General features: G+C 37.3%; 2 protein-coding genes and 1 long non-coding RNA gene across 4 annotated transcripts in view; 2 read left to right on the top strand and 1 right to left on the bottom strand.

Annotated features, from left to right (window-relative positions):
• The window catches only part of LOC146721966 (uncharacterized), a 29,119-nt gene extending 23,901 nt beyond the window's left edge, over positions 1-5,218 (top strand). The window contains exons 2-4 of one of the 2 annotated variants that reach the window (XM_085485774.1): positions 3,918-4,052; positions 4,577-4,651; positions 5,062-5,218. The gene's annotated coding sequence lies outside the window, so the exon portion shown is untranslated. Of the gene's footprint in view, positions 1-3,917; positions 4,053-4,576; positions 4,652-4,726; positions 4,766-5,061 lie in introns of those variants that run through there. The other variant, XM_085485775.1, reaches the window with a different exon arrangement.
• Positions 1-21,475, bottom strand: part of LOC114930047 (uncharacterized) — a 96,755-nt gene that overhangs the window by 7,324 nt on the left and 67,956 nt on the right. The gene's annotated exons all lie outside the window — the stretch shown is intronic.
• LOC146721965 (uncharacterized) lies at positions 5,131-6,115 on the top strand. The gene is made up of 4 exons (XM_085485777.1): positions 5,131-5,149; positions 5,511-5,610; positions 5,718-5,807; positions 5,884-6,115. Exons 1-4 carry the CDS (start codon positions 5,131-5,133, stop codon positions 6,002-6,004), a joined length of 330 nt encoding a protein of 109 aa, XP_085341903.1. The 3' UTR covers positions 6,005-6,115.

The raw sequence follows: 21,475 nt of genomic DNA, 5'->3' as shown, positions 1-21,475 counted from the left end.
AACCAAAATACATAAATGTTACGTATTTAACATAACGTTACAATTATGTCATTAAAATTACGTAATATTTACGAAACTTTTAGAGTATATACATTTACATTAACCAAAATACATAAACGTTACGTATTTAACATAACGTTACAATTATGTCATTAAAATTACGTAGTATTTACGAAACTTTCAGAGTATACACATTTACATTAACCAAAATACATAAATACATATATAATAAAGTAACGCCAAAATTACATAACAATTTTATGTAACAATTATAGATTCATTACGTTATTGACATAAACGATACGTCACAGTTATGCAATAATTACTAGTTTCTTCTTTTACCGTTACGCGATGTACGATTCTCTATCTATCTCGCATTCAAATTTCAGTCAGGAAAGTTTAAAGTTGATGAAATTGACGGTAACATCTGTGTTAATATAGAATTAAATTTTCTCATGTTGAGATCATGTCACAAAGAATAATGAGATTATCATAATGATAAGTATCAATTAATTATTAAATTTAATAAACATTTAAATTATATATTGATTAAAAAATAAATATTACATTTCCTATCTCATTAACTAATTTTTCATATTTATCTAACTCATTTATTTTTTAATCAATATATAATTTAATTAATTATTAAATTTAATAAACATTTAAATTATATATTGATTAAAAAAAAATATTATATATATTTATATATAAATAATTAATAATTAATAAATATTTTCTTAAAAATATTAATAATCATCATCATCATCATCGTTTATTCCGGTCTCCCCTTAAGGCTTGCCGGGGCGTTTTTAAGGGTTCGCCAAACCCCTCACAATCCTCCCTCTCTCTTTCCCTATATACATTATCATACATCTCATTTTAAATTACTATACACATTATCCGCCTCATTATTATTATTCTGCAGTTTATAAAAAAAAAAATTATATAAAATAATATTATTTTAATAATATTAATAATAATTCAAAAAATTAATATTAAAAAATTTTTTTTTCTTAAATAAATTTACAATTTACTACTTAAATCAGACATAATATTTTTTTATATTATTACTAATATTATTATTTTAATCTTATTTATGAATAAATGATTATATTCAACTAACCATAAAGATATTGGAATTTTATATTTTTTATTTGCCGTATGAGCAGGAATAATTGGAACTTCTATAAGAATTTATTAAATAATTGAATTTATTGAAAATTTTTAAAATAACATTATTTTAAACTCTAAAATGTTTTCCTTAATATTTTTTGAATGAACAATCCGTTCGATCACCGCGCGTTGTATATATACCGGGTAGTCAGTAAGTCTTTTTGTGTGTCGTCCAGGCTGTACGCCCACAAGCGCTCCGTGCGATCGCCGTACATTGTATATATCCTCGGTCCGTTACACCCCACAGGGTGGATTGTAAATCTTAACTATAATTACAATAATCTCATTATTCTTTGTGACATGATCTCAACAAGTCAACATAAGATAAAAAGTCAATTCAGATATTGAAGTAATTCCTCAGAAATCGGATAAATAAATATCCGACGAGACTGAGTGAAATATCTTCATTATATTATTTACTTTCTGTAAAAAAAAACAACTTTTTTCACGAATAAAAAAAAATTTTTTAAATAACATTATTTTAAACTCTAAAATGTTTTCCTTAATATTTTTCGAATGAACAATCAGTAAAAAGGTTTCCGAGAGCTGCTTATGAAACATTTCTAAAACAAATATGTGCTATCTCTTATAAAAAAATTACATAATGGTTATCTAGAGAGATTCTGTATTAGTTACGTAATTTTATATCTAAATTTTATGTATCTGTTACGTTTAAATTTTATATATTTATTACATATTATATATAGGCATAATGTTGCTGACATTTCCATCTAAATGTTACTTAATAGTTGACATAACGATTACCAGAACCGCGAACAATCGTTTTGTAAATGGTCTATAAAAGTTACAGAACAGTGTTTATTGGGTATATTATAAATAAATATTAAATATTAAACAATATAAATCACGATAAAATTAATGAAGTCGCCAGCGAAGAGTAAACCATACAAATTTATTGAAATTTTGACCTAACTGGCCAGTATAATTTAATTAGAAACACTACGTTTCGACCCTTAGGTACGGGTCCTTTTCAAGTGTAACTGTACAATAAAATATACAATGATTAGGATATGAAACAATAAATTACAAAGTTGTTAACAAAGAAAATTAAAAATAATATACAATAATGTAAAGTGCTTATCTAGATGTTAATTCGACAGCAATAAAATTACTAATGTTAACGGAGACAAGTTGTTGTGCCTCCGGGAAGGCACGGAAAATTTTGAGGTCTCAGTCGACTGAAGGATGAGGATCCTAGGATCGGCGGGCGTCTCCACTTTGACTAACTTCGCTTGTTTATCTAAATAAATCTTTTATTTCCCTTATTTCTTGAGTTGGTTTAATTCTGTATAATCCCACCTGGGTGGTTAATTAAGTATGCTCGCTCTCGATAGTCAGATTACAGGTGATAGTTTATGTTCTGCGGCTTGTCTTCGACTCCTAGTGAGGTTTTAATTAGCGACTTGATTTTTTGGATTTTCGTTAGCGACTTGACTTTTTGGATTTTCGTTAGCGACTTGACTTTTTGGATTTTTGTTAGTGACTGACTTCATCGCCTCGCTCTCCGTTCGCGGTGGTCTCCTGCCCTTTTCTACATCTTTCGGGGGAAGATGTAGAGAAGCTCTTTCATTGGCTAATTTTTATTCACACGCTTTTATCTAGGTGCAAGCGAAGCAGGTTGATTCTTCGCTCCTGCGATCCGCGGTTTTCGGTGTAACACTTATATTTCATCGCGTTTGCGTCTTTTTGCGATAAGCGCTTCGCGAGAGCGTGAGAACGTTTCTCATATGATTGTATAATAGCCGACTTACTAATTTATTATTAAAACTATATTTAATAAAATATAGTTATAGTCATTCGGACTATAACATTCCTCCCCCGTTGAAAAAGAAAAACGGAGGTACGAAGTTTTTCGTTCTTAATTTCTTAACTTACATATAATAGTGGTTTCCCGTTACAGTATAGAATTACAATCGTTTCTTAAATTCTAGTACTTTCTCTTAGGATCTCTTAGGATCCTAAACGAAACTAAATTTTTTCGTTAGAATTAAATACCTGTGCACAAGGCACCAAATTTTATTTGGACACGGCCAAGATATAAAATTGGAATAATCTCTACAAGAGATTTTTAATTCCATGTATCCCCTATTCCCCCTAAAGAAATAAATGCGAGAGAAAAATATTTAGGATAACGCACTGTCATCCGCGATTTGGCTCTTATTACCTGTCTTATATATGTTAAATTTATATTTATATTACAGAGCCTAGTTAAACTCTTAATTTATACACGCTGGCTTAAAGGCGTTTGTTTACCAACATTAATATATATAACAGAGAAAAATATAGAATCGAAAGGATCTGAATAGCTCAGTTGGAAGAGCAGTCGCCCGGCAAGCGAAAGGTCTCGGGTTCGATTCCCGATTCTGCGACTTTCGGATCTATATTTTTCTCTCGCATTTATTTCTTTAGGGGGAATAGGGGATACATGGAATTAAAAATCTCTTGTAGAGATTATTCCAATTTTATATCTTGGCCGTGTCCAAGTAAAATTTGGTGCCTTGTGCACAGGTATTTAATTCTAACGAAAAAATTTAGTTTCGTTTAGGATAACACACTGTCATCCGCGATTTGGCTCTTATTGCCTGTCTTATATATGTTAAATTTATATTTATATTACAGAGCCTAGTTAAACTCTTAATTTAATTTATTTTATATTTATTTTTATATTATTTTATATTTATTTAATTTATATTATATTTTTAATTTATATTTTTATTTTACAGGCAAAGATGTATTAAAACAGATAGAAAATGAAAGTATTAATCTATCAACAACTACACCTTCAAAGAAAAGTATAGAAACAAATATACATTTAAAGAAAACAAGTGTAGAAAGACACGATTCAATTAATAACACAGGTAATAATTTATATTTATGCTAATATATGAACTGTTTTCTTTGAAAGTGATATTTATTGTTTTAAGATATTTAAGAGATTTACATTAGTCTGTAATTGAAAGAAACTTTCATTTTTTATTTTTCAAAATTATACTTATTTCCAATTTTGAAACTATTTTCAAAAAAGAAAAAAGACTTATATATTTTATTTTACATTTATAAAGAAATTAATATATATGTAATTTTTATTTATACACAACATGTCGTACTAGCATCATATTTTTTACTTTAAAGTTATAAACAAAATATATTGGAAAAAAATAAGTATGAAAATTACAAAAATTATTACATGTGCATGCATTAATTATCTGTATTATTATTTAGTTAAGTATAATGGAATTACAATTGTATTTAACTAAATAATAATAATAATGTAGATAATCGATACAAGTACATACATGTAATAATTTTATTTTTTATATTATTTAATGGTTTTAAATTTAATTTAAATATTTTACAATTTTTTGTTTTCTTATTGTTATAGAACATGATTTCAATCATAATATAAAAAGTGCACACGACCCTCAAGCTTATTTTAAAACTGATTCTGTTAATACTTGTAAGTACTAGATTATGTTATAATTTACAAATTTCATACATATATTTTATTATTTTACAATGTTTTAATTTACAGCAATAACACAGTTTGAACGATATATTATTCAAAAGCTATTAGATATAAAGCATAAAATTTCATCAATATAGGAACAACAAAGAAATATTAATACTAAAATAGATTATATTCAAAATCAAATTCAAACATTTGGGTTAGATGATAAAACAAAAAAAAAGATGTTGAATCAGACTACATGGAACTCTTTCCTGTAGAAACATTAGAAAAATTACAAGAATTAGAACAACTATTAATTAATAACAAGATTAATCATAAAGCATTAGTATGTATTTAAACAATAAACTATTATAACAATGTAAAAATTAACAATACTTAATTTTATTAATTTTATCCAGATGAAACAACTGGCACGAATTGGTGGGACAGACATTAAGTCAATAACATTTAACATATTACGATAAATTATGAGCGATTCAGTCGGAAGTATGTTCAGTTATGTTGGAGGAAAAAAAAGTATCCATTCTTTGATTTATATCTCCGAAAAAAATTATATTTGGTAAATATAAATTTAAAAAAAATATATATTTAATTTATAATTATTTATCAATAATGACTATATAGCAAAATAAAAATTATTTATGTAATATTTTTACATACAAGAAATCTATAATAAATTTAATTATTTTTTTTAGCTTTTTTTAATTACGTGACTTCCTAATTGCTATATATTGCTTTATTATTGTTTTGAGCTTCTATTCTTAACTCAATAATGTTATTTTGTTTTTAACTTAATACCTTATTTTTTGTAAATATTTATTATATGTTAATGTATATTTTATTTTAGGTGCAGTAAGAATTTACTTTCCGGAAGTTACTGAACAAAATATTTCACAGTCCATCAAATCTTGGTTGAGACATGCAAACGAACGTAATAATAAGAAAAAGTATGTTGCTTTTTTGTTTTTATAAATTTTATATTATAAATTAAAATAATATGTTTATGAGTAATAAAGTTTTAAAAAAGTTAATATAATTGTAATATTATTTTAAGCTTAAATAAGTCAAAGAAATCTTTGATGCAAGAAGATGAAAACCAATCTAATATGGAACAGCATGCAGATAGACGTCCACAAAAAGAAAAGTATGTAATATATTAATATAAATACAATTTTTGTGAAATTTTATTAATTTTATTAATTTAATAAAAAATCTTGTAGCATGGATAAGAGAGCAGAATCTGTTGCAAGGGTTTGTGTGCAAGAAGAAAACCAAGAAGCAGTTGATGATGATGGTGATGAAACGACTTTAGACGACTCAATTGGCCCTAATCTTTTTTAAATAATATGTATAGGCTCCGAAGTTAATCACTTACCATGTGCAAAAAACTTTTTTATTTGGTTTAAGTATTATTTTTAGTTAAAATCTACTCATCTATGTACACATGATGGATGTTGTCTACTTAATGTAGTTTTTCTTTTTATTATATATTTTTTATTTTCAAATTTAAAGAATGTTTTAAATTCGAATTTTTTCATATATATAAGTATATATATAATTTTTTTGTTTTTATTCATGTGCAATAAATTTGTAATATGCAATAATATGCAATAATATTAATAAAAATTTGTATACATATATATGTATATGTGTAAAAAATTTTTTAATTTATCTTGAAATAGTCCTGAAAAAATATGCATATAACCTAAATTAAAAACAATGATAAATTATTAAATTAAGGCCATGTGTAACGAGCAATACGATATTATTTTATTATTGAGAAGAAAATTCTTAATTTGAAATAATAATTATACAAACGTTTCGAGCTCTACTTGCTCCTCTTCAGTGCGCAAAAAAATAGTAATAATAAATAACGATAATAAATAAATACATAAAATTCTAATAAAAAATCCGCAATACATAGTCAATATAAGTTATATAGTTGAGTCATAGTTAAAACGCAAAATATATTTACAATGAATTGAGACCATTAAAATAGTTCAACAAAGTAAGAACCCAATTAGAAGCAGAATGATTCGTCCGGTTATTCATAAAATATATTAGAATTATTAATAAAAACTTGGAGTAACACTTATACATTACTCCAAATGAACCACTTATCGTTATTTGACGAAAGTCCCTCGATCTGGCAATGATTATGTTCATCCTCTCCAAATTATTTGATATTTGTTAAAAATTGTTCCGAATAACTTGAGATGACGATGCTTCTAATTGTTGTTGGCCTTATTGTTAGTACTTGACTATTGTCTAGTCTTTTAAAAAGTCGAATAAATAGGTGTCAGATCTCACAAAATAAACATTTACATAAGTCATGCCTTTGTTCCTTGATGTGTATCATTTCCGAGATAAGTCTTTTATAATAATTAGATTCAATATCAAGTATTTTAACGTTATCCCAATCAAAAGCATGTTTTTTATCCATAATATGTTCAGAGACCACAGAATGCTTGGAGGAATCAAATTTAATATTATTCATATGCTCTTTTAGTCTAGTGCGTAATTTTCTTTTGGTTTGCCCAACATACGAAGCTTCACAATCCTTACATTGAATTGTAAGGATTGTGAAGCTTCGTATGTTGGGCAAACCAAAAGAAAATTACGCACTAGACTAAAAGAGCATATGAATAATATTAAATTTGATTCCTCCAAGCATTCTGTGGTCTCTGAACATATTATGGATAAAAAACATGCTTTTGATTGGGATAACGTTAAAATACTTGATATTGAATCTAATTATTATAAAAGACTTATCTCGGAAATGATACACATCAAGGAACAAAGGCATGACTTATGTAAATGTTTATTTTGTGAGATCTGACACCTATTTATTCGACTTTTTAAAAGACTAGACAACAGTCAAGTACTAACAATAAGGCCAACAACAATTAGAAGCATCGTCATCTCAAGTTATTCGGAACAATTTTTAACAAATATCAAATAATTTGGAGAGGATGAACATAATCATTGCCAGATCGAGGGACTTTCGTCAAATAACGATAAGTGGTTCATTTGGAGTAATGTATAAGTGTTACTCCAAGTTTTTATTAATAATTCTAATATATTTTATGAATAACCGGACGAATCATTCTGCTTCTAATTGGGTTCTTACTTTGTTGAACTATTTTAATGGTCTCAATTCATTGTAAATATATTTTGCGTTTTAACTATGACTCAACTATATAACTTATATTGACTATGTATTGCGGATTTTTTATTAGAATTTTATGTATTTATTTATTATCGTTATTTATTATCACTATTTTTTTGCGCACTGAAGAGGAGCAAGTAGAGCTCGAAACGTTTGTATAATTATTATTTCAAATTAAGAATTTTCTTCTCAATAATAAAATAATATCGTATTGCTCGTTACACATGGCCTTAATTTAATAATTTATCATTGTTTTTATTGTCATACGAGCTTGAGCATTGGTATGTGATGTTTTGATTAGGTATTAATTTTGCATTAACCTAAATTAATCCTAGAAATAGTATATAAAGCACCACAATGATGTATCCTGGACTAATTTAGGATGTATTGTAGACTTTTTAAGGATTATAAGAATTCCTAAGAACATCCTACAAATATCTTTAGGAAGTTGAAATAAAATCTCCTGAGGATACTTCTAAGCATTATTGAGGCGCTTATTTGCTGTTCCTTAGGACATCCTAAGAACGTACCAGGATTACAAACAGACGTCCTCAGGATATGTCATATATCCCAATAAAGTATCCTTAGGAGATCCAAAAGGCATCCGTGTGCTGTTTGGGTAGTGACATTCAATGCAAACGATCAATTATACGTATATTTCCTTACGACACATACAACCCGGGAAAAAATTTACTGTTTATAATGTTATATATATAATGTTATATACAGGGTGTCCGGTAACTAACGGACCAATGATTAAGGGCAGATTCTCTGGTCAATTTGGAGACGATTTTTCCTTAGTAAAAAAGTTGAGAAGTCAATAATTTTCGAGTTATAAGCGATTGAAAAAAATGGGTTTTTTAAAAACTAAACGTTTTGGAGTTAAAAGTCTAACATAATTACATTCTTCATTTCAGGTAGCGTTTACTATAATAAAATTTTAATTTGAGGCTGTTATAAAGATACATAATGACAAATATAGAAAAGTTGTAAAAAATGATGACCTTTTTCAACATTTTCGCTAAGGAAAAATCGTTCCCAAATTGACCAAAAAATCCATTTGTAATCGTTGGTCCGTTAGTTACCGGACACCCTGTATATATATATATATATATATATATATATATAACATTATAAACAGTACAAATAAACATTAATTATATACATCTGTATGTATGTATATGTATATCCTAAAAAAATCATAAAAATGAAAAGGTCAGGCCATGTTTAAAAGAAGGTACTCAAAAATTTAAACCTTTAAAAATTTAAACAATTTAATAATAAATTATCACGAAAAGTAACTGATATGTTATTCAAGGTGCCAGTTCAAAGTGAACATACGTAAAGTGTATATTATCTAAATTTAGTAATAATATATTACCATGAAAAGTAACTGTGATATTTTATTCAAGGTGCAAGTTCACATTGAATATACATACATATAAGTAAAACTGATTACAATTTGATTCTAGAAAATAAGTGCGATATGTTATTCTTAGTGCACAAAATATAATAGTCGTTTATAGAGATTTGATTTGAAATTCATACTAGCCCGTACAATGAAAAATAATTGCTCGTAATTCCAGAGTACCAATTTGTTAATGACTCAGAAAAATAACATGGCGGCCTGCTCTCAAAAAACTTTCGATGGGTAGAATAAATAATTGAAATAAGAGTTGTGAAAATTGTATAAATTAAAAACCTCCAATCTTTCTTTAGTAAAATTTCGAATTTTCGTATCAACTTCCGATTTGTGTTATACCGTATTTTCAGGGAGTAAGTTATTGATCAGAAAACTTTGCCTTGTTGCTCGAAACGGGTGTATATTAAGTAAAATTTATAAATGTACAGTTCTCAGGTCAACTACAATAAAGCTATACGCTTAAAAAGTTTACTGATTATTTGTCGTAATATACAATAAAAAATTACATATTAATTATTCAAGATACAAGTGAGAAATAAATATCATTAAAATATACAAAAAAAATTTATCAATTTGACTCTGAAAAGTAAGTGAGTTTGGTTCTCAAAGTGCAAGGTTTCATTTGACTTACAATTTTCTTCAGAAACACAGAAGAAAAAGGTATTTGTATATAGTTTTGTATATTCACTTCGTTGTGCAAGGTTTCATTTGACTTACAATTTTCTTCAGAAACACAGAAGAAAAAGGTATTTGTATATAGTTTTGTATATTCACTTCGTTGTGTGTGTAGAGCTTTTAAAAATACGTTGAATCCTTATTCTAATCTAATCTTCTTCTAATGTAATACTTTTCGTATTTCAAATGTTGTAGTAATTATTCTGTAAGAGCTTCGACATTATTTCTAAATGGACATCGAGAAACATCATAGTTTTTTGAGAGCAGGCCGCCATGTTATTTTTCTGAGTCATTAACAAATTGGTACTCTGGAATTACGAGCAATTATTTTTCATTGTACGGGCTAGTATGAATTTCAAATCAAATCTCTATAAACGACTATTATATTTTGTGCACTAATAATAACATATCGCACTTATTTTCTAGAATCAAATTGTAATCAGTTTTACTTATATGTATGTATATTCAATGTGAACTTGCACCTTGAATAAAATATCACAGTTACTTTTCATGGTAATATATTATTACTAAATTTAGATAATATACACTTTACGTATGTTCACTTTGAACTGGCACCTTGAATAACATATCAGTTACTTTTCGTGATAATTTATTATTAGATCGTTTAAATTTTTGAGTACCTTCTTTTGAACATGGCCTGACCTTTTCATTTTTATGATTTTTTTAGGATATGTCTTATTAGATATAAATTCGCGATTCTTCCATCTTGCGAGAACTTCGTGGAAGCAACTAATTACTTTTCTAATAGGATTCTTCTGAACAACAACATACGTCTCATTGTCATTAAGCAAAGTTAACATTTTATTATGATAATCAGCCTTCTCAAGTGCAACAGTTACATTCCCCTTGTCCGCCCTTGTAAAAATTACATTTGGGTTGTCCCGTATGAATCTCCTAGTAAAACCAAGAGAATCGACAAGCTCTCTATCAAAGAAAGATTTGTTGAAAGGATCATTAGCCAAGTCTTTTATAACAGCAGAAGACCTCTCTCTAACATGAGAACGAAATTCAGACGGTATTTTATTCAAACTAAATTCCGTGCTTTTAATAAACTCCATGATCAAATTCTCTTTATTAGTAGCTGACAAACAAAAATTATCCCCAAGTTGTAAAAGGCCTTGAACTTTAGGCGGGATATGTATAGAAGATAGATTTTTAAACCAATTATCTCGAATATGAAGAGGAGACGGAGAGGGATTAGAAAAGGAAACAAGACAGAGATTAATAAAGAAAGATGTGTCATTAGGGGTGGAAGGGATAGGATTGAAAGAGAAGGTGGGAGAAACAGAATATTTATTAAAACAATTGTCATTAATCCCCGAAGATCTACGTGGTATTGAACTTTGTTGGTCATTTCGTAAATTGCAATAATAATCAATAGGACGTATGCTATTATTAATTAAGTTCTTTTGTTTATCAAAAAGCCAAACAAATTTTCTATCAATTCTTCTATGCTCACTTACAAAATAGAAAAATAAAGACCTATTCTGTCTACCAAAAAAATTATTACAAATCAATATAGGTAACATTCGTGTGATATTGTGTGTGAGTTCGCAAGCTTGTGTTTTCAAAAACCGCAATCGCCTATAAGCATCACCAATCTCAACATTTAAAACACTTCTGATAAATTGATCCAAAATATGAATGTATTTGTTAATAGATCGAGCATGAAATAAATTATGCTTACACTTTTTTTATTAATTATTATTCAGTAAAACCAATTATACGCTACTTTCCAAGTTTTTGACTACGTAAAATATATCTTTTTTTTTGTAATCTGACATTTATCCGATTTACTTCACATTCTGTTCTGTATTACTCTTCTTAATTTTTTTGTAATAAATCGGAGATATTTTACATTATACATTCGCAGTAAGTATAGTATGGGGGTTCTAACCCGGGGGCAATGGGGGGGGGGGGTGCGGGGCGGGGGGGAATCGCTGGCGAGGGGGGTGACGTCACGCGGGGGAGGGGGTTTTATCAGCAGATAAGCTTATCTTATCAGCTCAGGTTACCTGATAAGGGATCATGTTACCTGATAAGGGATCATGTTACCTGATATGTTTATAAACAAGATAAGCGGCGTCTTTGAGCGATATCTGTTACAAGATAAGATAAGCTTGAGCGATATCTAAGTTTTCATAAACAAGATAAGCGGCGTCTTTGAGCGATATCTAAGTTTTCATAAACAAGATAAGCGGCGTCTTTGAGCGATATCTAAGTTTTCATAAACAAGATAAGATAAGCTAAGTTTTTAAATCCAAGATAAGCGGCGTCTTTGTAAGGTATCAAAGTTTTCGTAGAAAATCCAAGATAAGATAAGTGGCGTCTTTGTAAGGAATCAAAGTTTTCGTAGAAAATTCAAGATAAGATAAGCGGCGTCTTTGTAAAGTATCCAAGTTTGCAGATAAGATAAATTCTACGAAGGGCTGCCGCAAAATCCAAGATAAGATAAGCGGCGTCTTTGTAAGGTATCAAAGATAAGATAAAAATTCTGCGAATGGCTGCCGCAAAATCCAAATCCAAGCTTGGATCGAGCGCCGACATTCAGATATCTATTACTAAAGGGGGTTGCGTTTCTTTATCTAAATAAGATAAGATAAAAATTCTGCGAATAGCTGCCGCCGATTCAGGCTGAGCGCCGACAATCAAGCGGGTTGATACGTATATTTCTAAGAAATATCAGCGAACGCAGGCTTTACAGGTTGCGACATGTCTTCGCAGGCTTGGATCCGACGTGTCAATCCGATCCGACGGGGTGAAATGGAATGGCGGCTTTATCTATGAATTTCTAAGAATTATCAGCGATATCTAAGTTTGCCGATAAGATAGCGCAAATATTTCTCGCGAATTAACAATTGCATCATACGTTGAAGAACAAAGGGATGATCGGGATATATAATGAGGACCGATGCAGCTGCCGGGTCATAGTACCACTGGCGAGCGCACGCTTTCCTCAAGGAAAAATAGCTGTGAGAAAAAAGTTTAGTGTGCAATTAAAGAAGTTATTTCTGTGCAGTACAAGTGAATTTTTTACAAAAATGGAAAATGCAGAACATATTGAGCGCGGCCTGTTGGAGCGTTCCCGCCAAGTCGCCACCTTGGGCGAATATTTCGAATGGCTGCAAGATTGTGAAGAATTTATCACACAGCTGGAAGAACGCAGCCGTGCCAAGCGTCCGCGTTTCTCGATTGGACATAGGCAATCTCTTGTGGCGAGAATAGCGCGACTCGAGGGTGCGAAGGTGCGCTTGCAGAGACAGTATGTCGGTGAATCCATGTTTAGTGGTGGATCCATGCCTAGTGGCAGCGGCGGTGGATTTAGTGGTGGCGGCAATAACGCGCAAAGACTCGTTTGGCGCGAGATCGATACGGCGTTCGATAGCCGTATACTTACCGGTGCGGTAATTAACGCAGACTACATCGAACCGCGTCAGTTTTTGGAAAATGCAGCAGACATTGTAGTCGAAAACGTGGAGAATGTGCTGCAGAGACACATCAGTATAAAAGTGAACACTGTTTTCAACGGCAAATTTGTGTCCGGTGACAAGCGTGCCAATAAAAGTATCAACACGAGAAACTTTGAACTCTTTCGCACGTCCAAAGTACGCAAGTGGTACGAGCGCCGCGTAATCGAGCCCACGCTAGCATCGCTAGAAAAGTTCCAGGAACGCGATAGCGGCTGGGCATTGTCGCCGATAATAGATTTGACTGTGAATATCAACAAGTATAATCCAATGCGCGCTGGATGCCATGTCAAATTACCGCAAAAAATTATGGTAAAAAGAGCGGTTGTTAATGTGCGATCAGCGGACAATGCGTGTTTTGCATGGTCAGTGGTAGCCGCTCTGTACCCCGCTGAAAGACATATGGAACGAGAATCCTCCTATCCGCATTACACCACAGTGCTGAATCTCCAAAACATTGAGTTTCCAGTGACTGTGAATCAAATTAAAAAATTCGAACTTGCAAACGACATCTCCGTAAACGTGTACATCATCGAGAACGAGAACATCGTCCTGCTACGTCTTTCGGAAAAAAAAGACAGGCACGTCAATCTGCTGTACGTGGAAGACGAAAACAGCGTCGGACATTTTGTTTTGATAAAAAATCTGTCTCGCCTTGTGGGCTCACAACTGAGCAAACACAAATGTAGAAAATTTATTTGGGATCGGTAAGTATATATATAATATTTATTAAACTTAAATTATATTTAAAATATTTCTAATTAAATTTTTATTTTTACAGATGTTTACACTATTTCTATTCTGAGGACCAGTTGCAGGCGCATGCGGAAGATTGCGGGAAATTGAACGACTGTGCTATCCGGTTGCCGAACGAGAATGACAAGTGGCTCAGCTTCGACAATTACACGAGGAAGGAGCGGCTGCCGTTTGTAGTGTACGCCGACCTCGAGTATGTTTTGGCAAAGACCGAAGATGTCAAAAATTATCAACACCATCAAGTGTTCAGCATCGCGTATTACGTACAGTGTTCGTACGCCAGTTCGTTGTCCACATACAATTCCCGCCGTAATGTCGATTGCGTCGCGTGGTTTGCCGAACAACTTAAAAATTTAGCAATCCGCGTAAAAAATATTTTAACGACCAATGTCCCCATGATAAATTTAACGTCTGACGAGTGGGCAAAATTTCGTAGCGCAACACATTGTCATATATGCGAAAAACCGTTTGACGAAGACGATACACGCGTTCGCGATCATTGCCACCTCACCGGGCGGTACAGAGGCCCCGCGCACTCAAATTGTAACTTAAATTACAAAGAATCATTTTATATCCCTATAGTCTTTCACAATCTGTCCGGCTACGACACGCATTTCATTATCGAGGACATAGCCACAGCGTTCAAAGGGGAATCGAATTACTGCCGATAACGAAGGAAAAATACATATCATTCTCGAAAACTGTTAGATTGACACAAGATAATAATTCGAAAAATTATATTAAATTACGCTTTATCGATTCGTATAAGTTTCTCAGCGCTAGTCTCGACAAATTAGCGTCATTTTTGGACAAAGAAAAACTAAAAATTTTACATTCGGAATATCAAAATTTAACTAGTGAAAAATTCAATTTATTGACACGAAAGGGTGTCTTTCCATACGAATACATTGACTGCGTGGACAGATTACAAGACACACGTTTACCGCCGCGCGACTCATTTTACAGTTCCCTGACCGGCGACACAGTATCCGAGAGTGATTACGCGCACGCCGAGACCGTCTGGAGCCGATTTTCCCTTCAAACGCTAGGTGAATATAGCGATTTATATTTAAAAATTGATGTCTTGTTATTGGCAGATATATTTGAAAATTTTCGCGATAGTTGTATAAAAAGTTACGGACTCGATCCCGCGTATTATTATACTCTCCCCGGATATACATGGGACGCCATGTTAAAACATACAGATATAAAATTTGTATTATTAACAGACATTGACATGGTAATGTTTGTCGAACGGGGTATACGCGGCGGCCTTAGTCAATGTTCAGGCCGATACGCACAGGCTAATAACAAGTACATGCAATCGTACGACCCATCGATTGTTACGCATGAACGTTCCGGCATCCTATGCTGACCTCGGGATTGCTGACTTGGAGCGAGACGGTGGCCCGCGATCTAGCCGGGATTTTTACCGTCTGAGCATCGTTAAAAGGGATTTGCGTTTGCTGCCACACGATGCAGCGCTTGGAATAATCTATCTTAGACGCGTCGCGTAAGAATTCGAATCCTAGGATTCCGCCTTGGGAAATTGGAAAGTCGTCTGGGACTAAGTGGAGGTCGATCCTGTGACCGAGGTATTTTATACTTGTCGCTCCGAGCGTTTCGATTTTATCGCTTGTAATTCCGCTAAGGAAAATAGTTATGCTTTTATCGATAACGCAATCGGGGCTTAGTTGGCCTTGTTTAACCAAGTTGGGTGCCGCGCCAGTATCTATCATGAAATTCGTGTTGCGTGCTAAACCGTCCGCGGCAATGGAAACGGTGGGCGCGTGCGAAAAATCGTTCGGAGTTAGCATGGCGATTTTGGTTTCTCCAGGGCTTGCTCCGCGTTTATTAGTCGTATTGGACGATCTGTTTCCCGAGACGTTCCCGCTCGAGCCTCGTCCCTGGGCCTCGAGGGGTGAGGGGAGTTTCCCTGACGTGAGTTATTGTATTGTCTTTTCCGGCACTCCTCTATTTCGTGTCCCGGATTTTTACAGTACCTACAGTATTTGTTGTTACTGGTTCGTTCGTGTCTATTGTTCTCGGGACCCCCTCGGTTGGCGTCTTCCGTTCTGTAAGTGTTTGTCGGTCTCTGTGACTGTGTACTATTATAGGCTTTTGGAAACGGCGCGTTACTGTGCCGTGTTTGTTCGACGCGCGGCGAGTACTCGGCTCGAGTCCATCTGTTGTTAGGAGATCGTTCCGTGTTTATTTTTATGGGCGTCGAGTGGGCTAAAGGCCTTTCATTCGGATATACGTTACGTTCGTATGAACGGCGCGGAGTTTCGAATCTTTCATTGTCTAGTTCCGATCTTTTCGCGAGAATTTTGACGTGTGAAAAAGCTAGAAACGGGTCGCGATAGTGTTCTTGTCTCAATTGTATCCTATAGGCGAGTGGCAAGCCCTCGCAGAAAGATCGTGCTGTTAAGGCGTCGATTTCGTTTACTGATCCGACGGATAGCATTCCTTGCGCTCGGCGTTCCGCGTCCGTTATAGAAGATCGCAAGTCTTTTACGCGGCTAATGAAATCAAGGATATGCTCGTTTGGTTTAAGGTAAATTGTGCTCAGCTCCCCACGATACTGGTCGATGATTTTCGGGGATCCGAAGGCTCCATTCAGGAGGTCGGCAAGTTGAGTTATCGTTTCGCACTCTTCGTCTTCTACGGCGCATATAGCTCGCCCGCGTAACTTAGTAAGAAGTAGGCGGGTTAGGTTTCGCTCGGACGATGTTGGGAATATTTCTTTAGCGCGTCTACATGCTCGTATAAATTGAGAGAGGGGGATATTTCGACCGTCGAATGGCGGGATAGTCTCAAGTGCTTCCCTGAAAGACACCCTTGGACTATCATAATTGGTTCCGTGTTGGAATGCGGGAGACGCCTGTTCGTCGAGAAAGCGTCCCGCGGTGCTGGGAATATATTGCGTAGGTATCGTATTGTTCCCGCGCATGGAGTTTATCTCCTGGCGTAATCGTTCGATTTCTTGGAGCATATGATCGCTTAAGTCGGGTTTTTCGGTTGCTACCATTGTGATGGAGTTCAAACGTTTTTCCATCTCCGTTATCGATCCCCAAGTGTCCCCCCCGGCCATGATTAGCGTGTCATCTGCATAGCAGATGACGTCACAGCCAAAGGGAAGGGCAGTCCTCAGGGTCACGTCGTAGGCGAGGTTCCACATGAGGGGGCCCAAAACTGACCCCTGCGGAACCCCGCACGACACCTCGACCCTGCGCTCCTCGGCGTTCTGGTCTACATAGACCAGACTTCTGTCCCGGAAGTAGTCCGAGACGACTGACATCAGGTAGGGGGGTACCCTGTGATATTTCAGGGCATCCCCCACCCGGTGCCAAGGCAGGGTGTTGAAGGCATTTGAAATGTCTAACGAGACTGCCAGCAACACCCCGCCTTCCCTCACGACGGCCTCCGAGACCGAGCGGACACGCAAGATTGCGTCAACGGTTGACCGCCCGGCCCGAAAGCCGTACTGTCTGTCGTCTAGGTTCGGACCATCCCGGGACAGGTGATGGACGAGGCGGGCAGCGATGATTCTTTCCAGAATCTTTCCCGCCTCGTCCAACAGGCATATCGGCCTGTACGCCGAGGGCGAATCCCTAGGTTTTCCTTCCTTAGGGATTAGGACTATGGATGCCCTTTTCCACTCGCGGGGGAAGGAGCCCTCCCTGAGGCACCCGTTGTACAGGCGCCTCATGGGCTCGACCAGTTCCTTGGAGGCGAGGGCCCAGATTTTTCCGTGGATGCCGTCAGGTCCAGGGGCTTTCCCCTTCTTGATCCTCTTGACGGCATCCCGGATTTCCCCTCCCGTGACCCCCATCTCTGTTTCGTCCCAGTCCTGCTCCCCGGCTTGTATCGGGCTTTGTGTGCCCGACGCCCGGGGGAACAGGACCTCTATGATATTTTTTACGAGATGGGGGTCCAACGACTCCGTTAGTGGTGCCGTCCCTCCTCTCAATTTATTGAGAACTATTTTATAGGGACGGCCCCACGGGTCGTCGTCTAGGGAGGAGATCAGTTCCTCCCAGGCCCTCGCCTTCGCCTGTTGGATGGAAGCGCGTAGGTCGTCTCTTCTATGTTTATAGGCGTCCCACGCGTCCTCCAATCCTTCTGGGTCCAGTAGCGCGTGCTTCTTCCTCCTTTTTATCTCCCTCCTTGCGTGGTCGGTGGACCGCCTTAGCTCGGCGATGTCCTCCGACCACCAGTACGCATGCTTCGGGGACCGGGCTTTGACCTTGGGCATGGCTACGTCGCATGCTTGGGTTACGACGCTTGTTAGCCATGCCCTATGCTCTTCTAAATCCCCGGTCCCCTCTTCCCTTCCTATCATGGCGGCATTAATTGCCGCCATAAACATGTCCGTGTCCAGCTTCCTGAGAGCCCATCTTTTGGAGACCGCCTCTCTTTGTAGGCGACGCTCTGCGGCCTCCTTTGTGGTGATGGCGACGAAGATCTCTATGTATCTGTGGTTAGATAGAGTTTCGATCTCCGTCGCCACTCTCCACTTCTTAACCATCCTTGCCGCAGGGCGGGTCATCCATGTGAGATCCACAATTGACCCGCCCTGTCGGCGCACACATGTCTTTTCGCTCCCCAAATTGAGGAAGCGTCAGGTCGCATTGCGCCGCCCACTCTTCAACTTCACCACCCCGCCAGTCGGTCCGCGGGGAACCCCATGCCGTTGATTTGGCATTGAAATCCCCCGCGACCATTATCGGTTTGGGGTGATGACAGGCAATCTCCCTCTCTAGGGTCCTCAACCTCCCGCCGAATTCGTTATTTTTTAAGCTCGGCGGGAGGTATATCCCTATAACGATGATGGGACCCCAGGAAGCCGCCACGTATCCCTCGCCGCCCCTATGAGATCCAGGGGGGGGAGTCGGGCGTATTCCTCCTTACTATTGCGGCGGAGCCGTCGGTACTTTTTACCCAGTTTTTATTGGGTACTTTGTACGGCTCCGCCACAATGCCTAAGCCGCAGGATCTCTCCGCCATAGTATGGACGAAGAGATCCTGGGCGTTCCTCGCATGGTTGAGGTTGGCTTGGAGTATTCTATCGGCCATCCTCAACCATTTTTGTCCTGGTTCCTCCTTCCGACGCTATTTCCATAGCGTCCGCGTTCTCCCCCCCCAGTTCTTCCTTGAGGCGCTGTCTTTTTCCAACGCCTTGGTTGCTGGAGGGGGTTTCTCCTTCCTCAGCTATTTTTCTTCCTCCCTTAGCTCTGGGGGGCCTTTGTTCTTTGGGTCTCTCCTAGGTGTTTTGCGTGGGAGAGACACTTTCCAAAGGCTCCATCTCCATTCTTGTTGCCCCGGATTCTTTTGGGGCTCCCATCGCTTTAGCTAGTGGGATGCCCCTTCTCCCTTTCTGCACCGGTTTGCAGGCCTTTCCCCCCGTCCTGTGATTGGCGGGGAGGTTCTTATCCCCGCAAACCGCGCAGTGTACCGGGGCTTCGCACGTCTTGGCCTCATGGTCTTCCTGACCGCAGCGGTAACATTTACCACTGCGGTCCGCCTTGTTTGGGCATCGCGCTCTGACGTGGCCACCCTCCAGGCATTTATAACACTGGAGGGGGCGGTCTTCGAGGATTTCCACCCTTGCCTGTGCCCACCCAACTTGTATCTTGGCCTTTTTGGCCACTATATTTGCAGCCTTGATTGGGCATCTGACCCAGGCCATCTTGATGCCGTTGGGCGTTGTTTTTATTTCGCCCACGCTTACTTCTTCCTCCTCACAGTTGCCACCTTTTGCGATGGCTTCTCTGACTTCCGAGGGGGTGACCGACTCGTCCAGCCCCCTTACCCTAAGCTCTGCTGTCTTAGTTGGGCGCTGGATTCTCACCCCCTCCTTACCGACAAGGGCTTGTTTCAGCTTCAGAGCTAGCTTATCTGCTAGCTCTCCGCTGTTCTTGCCGGGGACCTCGTATATCAGGGCTCCGGTGATTGCTCTCCGGATCCTGACTCCCTCCTTTATGCCTATTTCTTTTAGGCTTTCCAGGCCGATTTTTTGTCGGGCCTCTGACATCACCTCTTCGTATTTCCCCGGGGGGCAGGTGATGGTTATCGCAGCTGTGTTAGGTTCTCTCCGTTTCTTTGGAGGTCCAGGCCGCTGCTTTCCATTTTGGGCTGTAGCAGGGATGGGAGCCCCAGCCTTTGGTGCTGGGGGTTGTTTGGTCCCTTTTGCCTTCTGTGCCGTCCTTCTCGATACCACCGTTGACCACTGTTGTTGCTGTTGCTGCTGTTGTTGTGGTTGTGGTGGGGCCGATTCTCTCATTTGGGGCTTACCTCCCTTTTTTTTCTGCTCTCCCCTTTCCCCCTGTTGTTTTTGGCATTTGGGGAAGGATTTTTACAGAGACCCTCTCTATTTTCTTTACCCTGGGCAGGGCGGGTCTTGCCGGTGGGTTTAATGTTGTTGCCGGGGCTGGTCCTGCCTTTTCTTTTGGGTGTGTAACTCCCTTTGGCTTTTTTGTCGCATTCTTTTGCGCTCTCTCAGCCTCCTTTTTTTGGCTATAGCTGGGAATCGGGTTGCCCAGTCTTTGGTCCATGATGCGTTCGCATATGCCCTCCATCATGGCAATTAGTGCGTCCTGTTTTTGCCTCTCCTCGTTCTTCTCTTGAGAGGGCTGTTCAGTGATCTTAATCACTTTTCCTCTTGCTTGAGGGATCGGGGCTTGTTTCTCCCTCTTTCCTCTTCCTTTCTTTCCCTCTCTAAGTGGGGGGAAATCCTTTTCTTGGAAGATCTCCGATCTCCGATCAATTGTCTACCTCCATTTTCTCCGTCTCGGGAACTTTTGGGGGGACCCTATCCTTGGATAGAGGTGTCCTTCCATTGGTTCCTCCCCCCCGGGTTTTGGAGGGCTCCCCACTTGTTGACGGAAGTGGAGTCCCCGTGATCGGGTCCATCCCGATCGCTGAGATTCCCCCGTCTTCCGGTGGAGGCGAGTTTTCCCTAACCCATTCCTCTGTCCTTTTTCCTCGTTCTTGGGATAGGGAGAGATCTTGTTTCTCCCAGAGCGGTCTTTGGTGGGCTTCGGTATCAAGGGGCTTCCTCTTCTGCTGTTTGGTTTGTTCAACCATTCTGCGCAGCTGCGCGTTCTCCATCTTCAGGAGATGCATCTGGTGTTTCAGTTCGTTTATCTGTTCCACCACTTGCACCTCCGGCGGGTTTTGTGCTTTCAGCGCCAGGATCATTGCGGCCGCGCACATGTCGGCCGCAGCATCTTTCGCCAGTTTTACTAGCGTTCCTTTTACGTTCCCCGATTGTACGGCCACCTTGTATATGTCCGTAC

The sequence above is a fragment of the Nylanderia fulva genome, unplaced genomic scaffold (assembly GCF_048542155.1).
Source record: "Nylanderia fulva isolate GAGA-0341 unplaced genomic scaffold, ASM4854215v1 Scaffold39, whole genome shotgun sequence".
In the NCBI taxonomy this organism is placed as follows: domain Eukaryota; kingdom Metazoa; phylum Arthropoda; class Insecta; order Hymenoptera; family Formicidae; genus Nylanderia; species Nylanderia fulva.
The sequence above is the reverse complement of the archived record's forward strand: the minus strand, read 5'-3'. Positions and strand labels throughout refer to the sequence as shown.

What these genes read in the sequence shown, in the direction of transcription:
- LOC146721965 (XM_085485777.1), top strand. An exon ending in GAACGTAATAATAAGAAAAA is followed by an intron (nt 5,611 to 5,717) that starts GTATGTTGCTTT and finishes TATTATTTTAAG; the next exon opens with CTTAAATAAGTCAAAGAAAT. An exon ending in AGACGTCCACAAAAAGAAAA is followed by an intron (nt 5,808 to 5,883) that starts GTATGTAATATA and finishes AAAATCTTGTAG; the next exon opens with CATGGATAAGAGAGCAGAAT.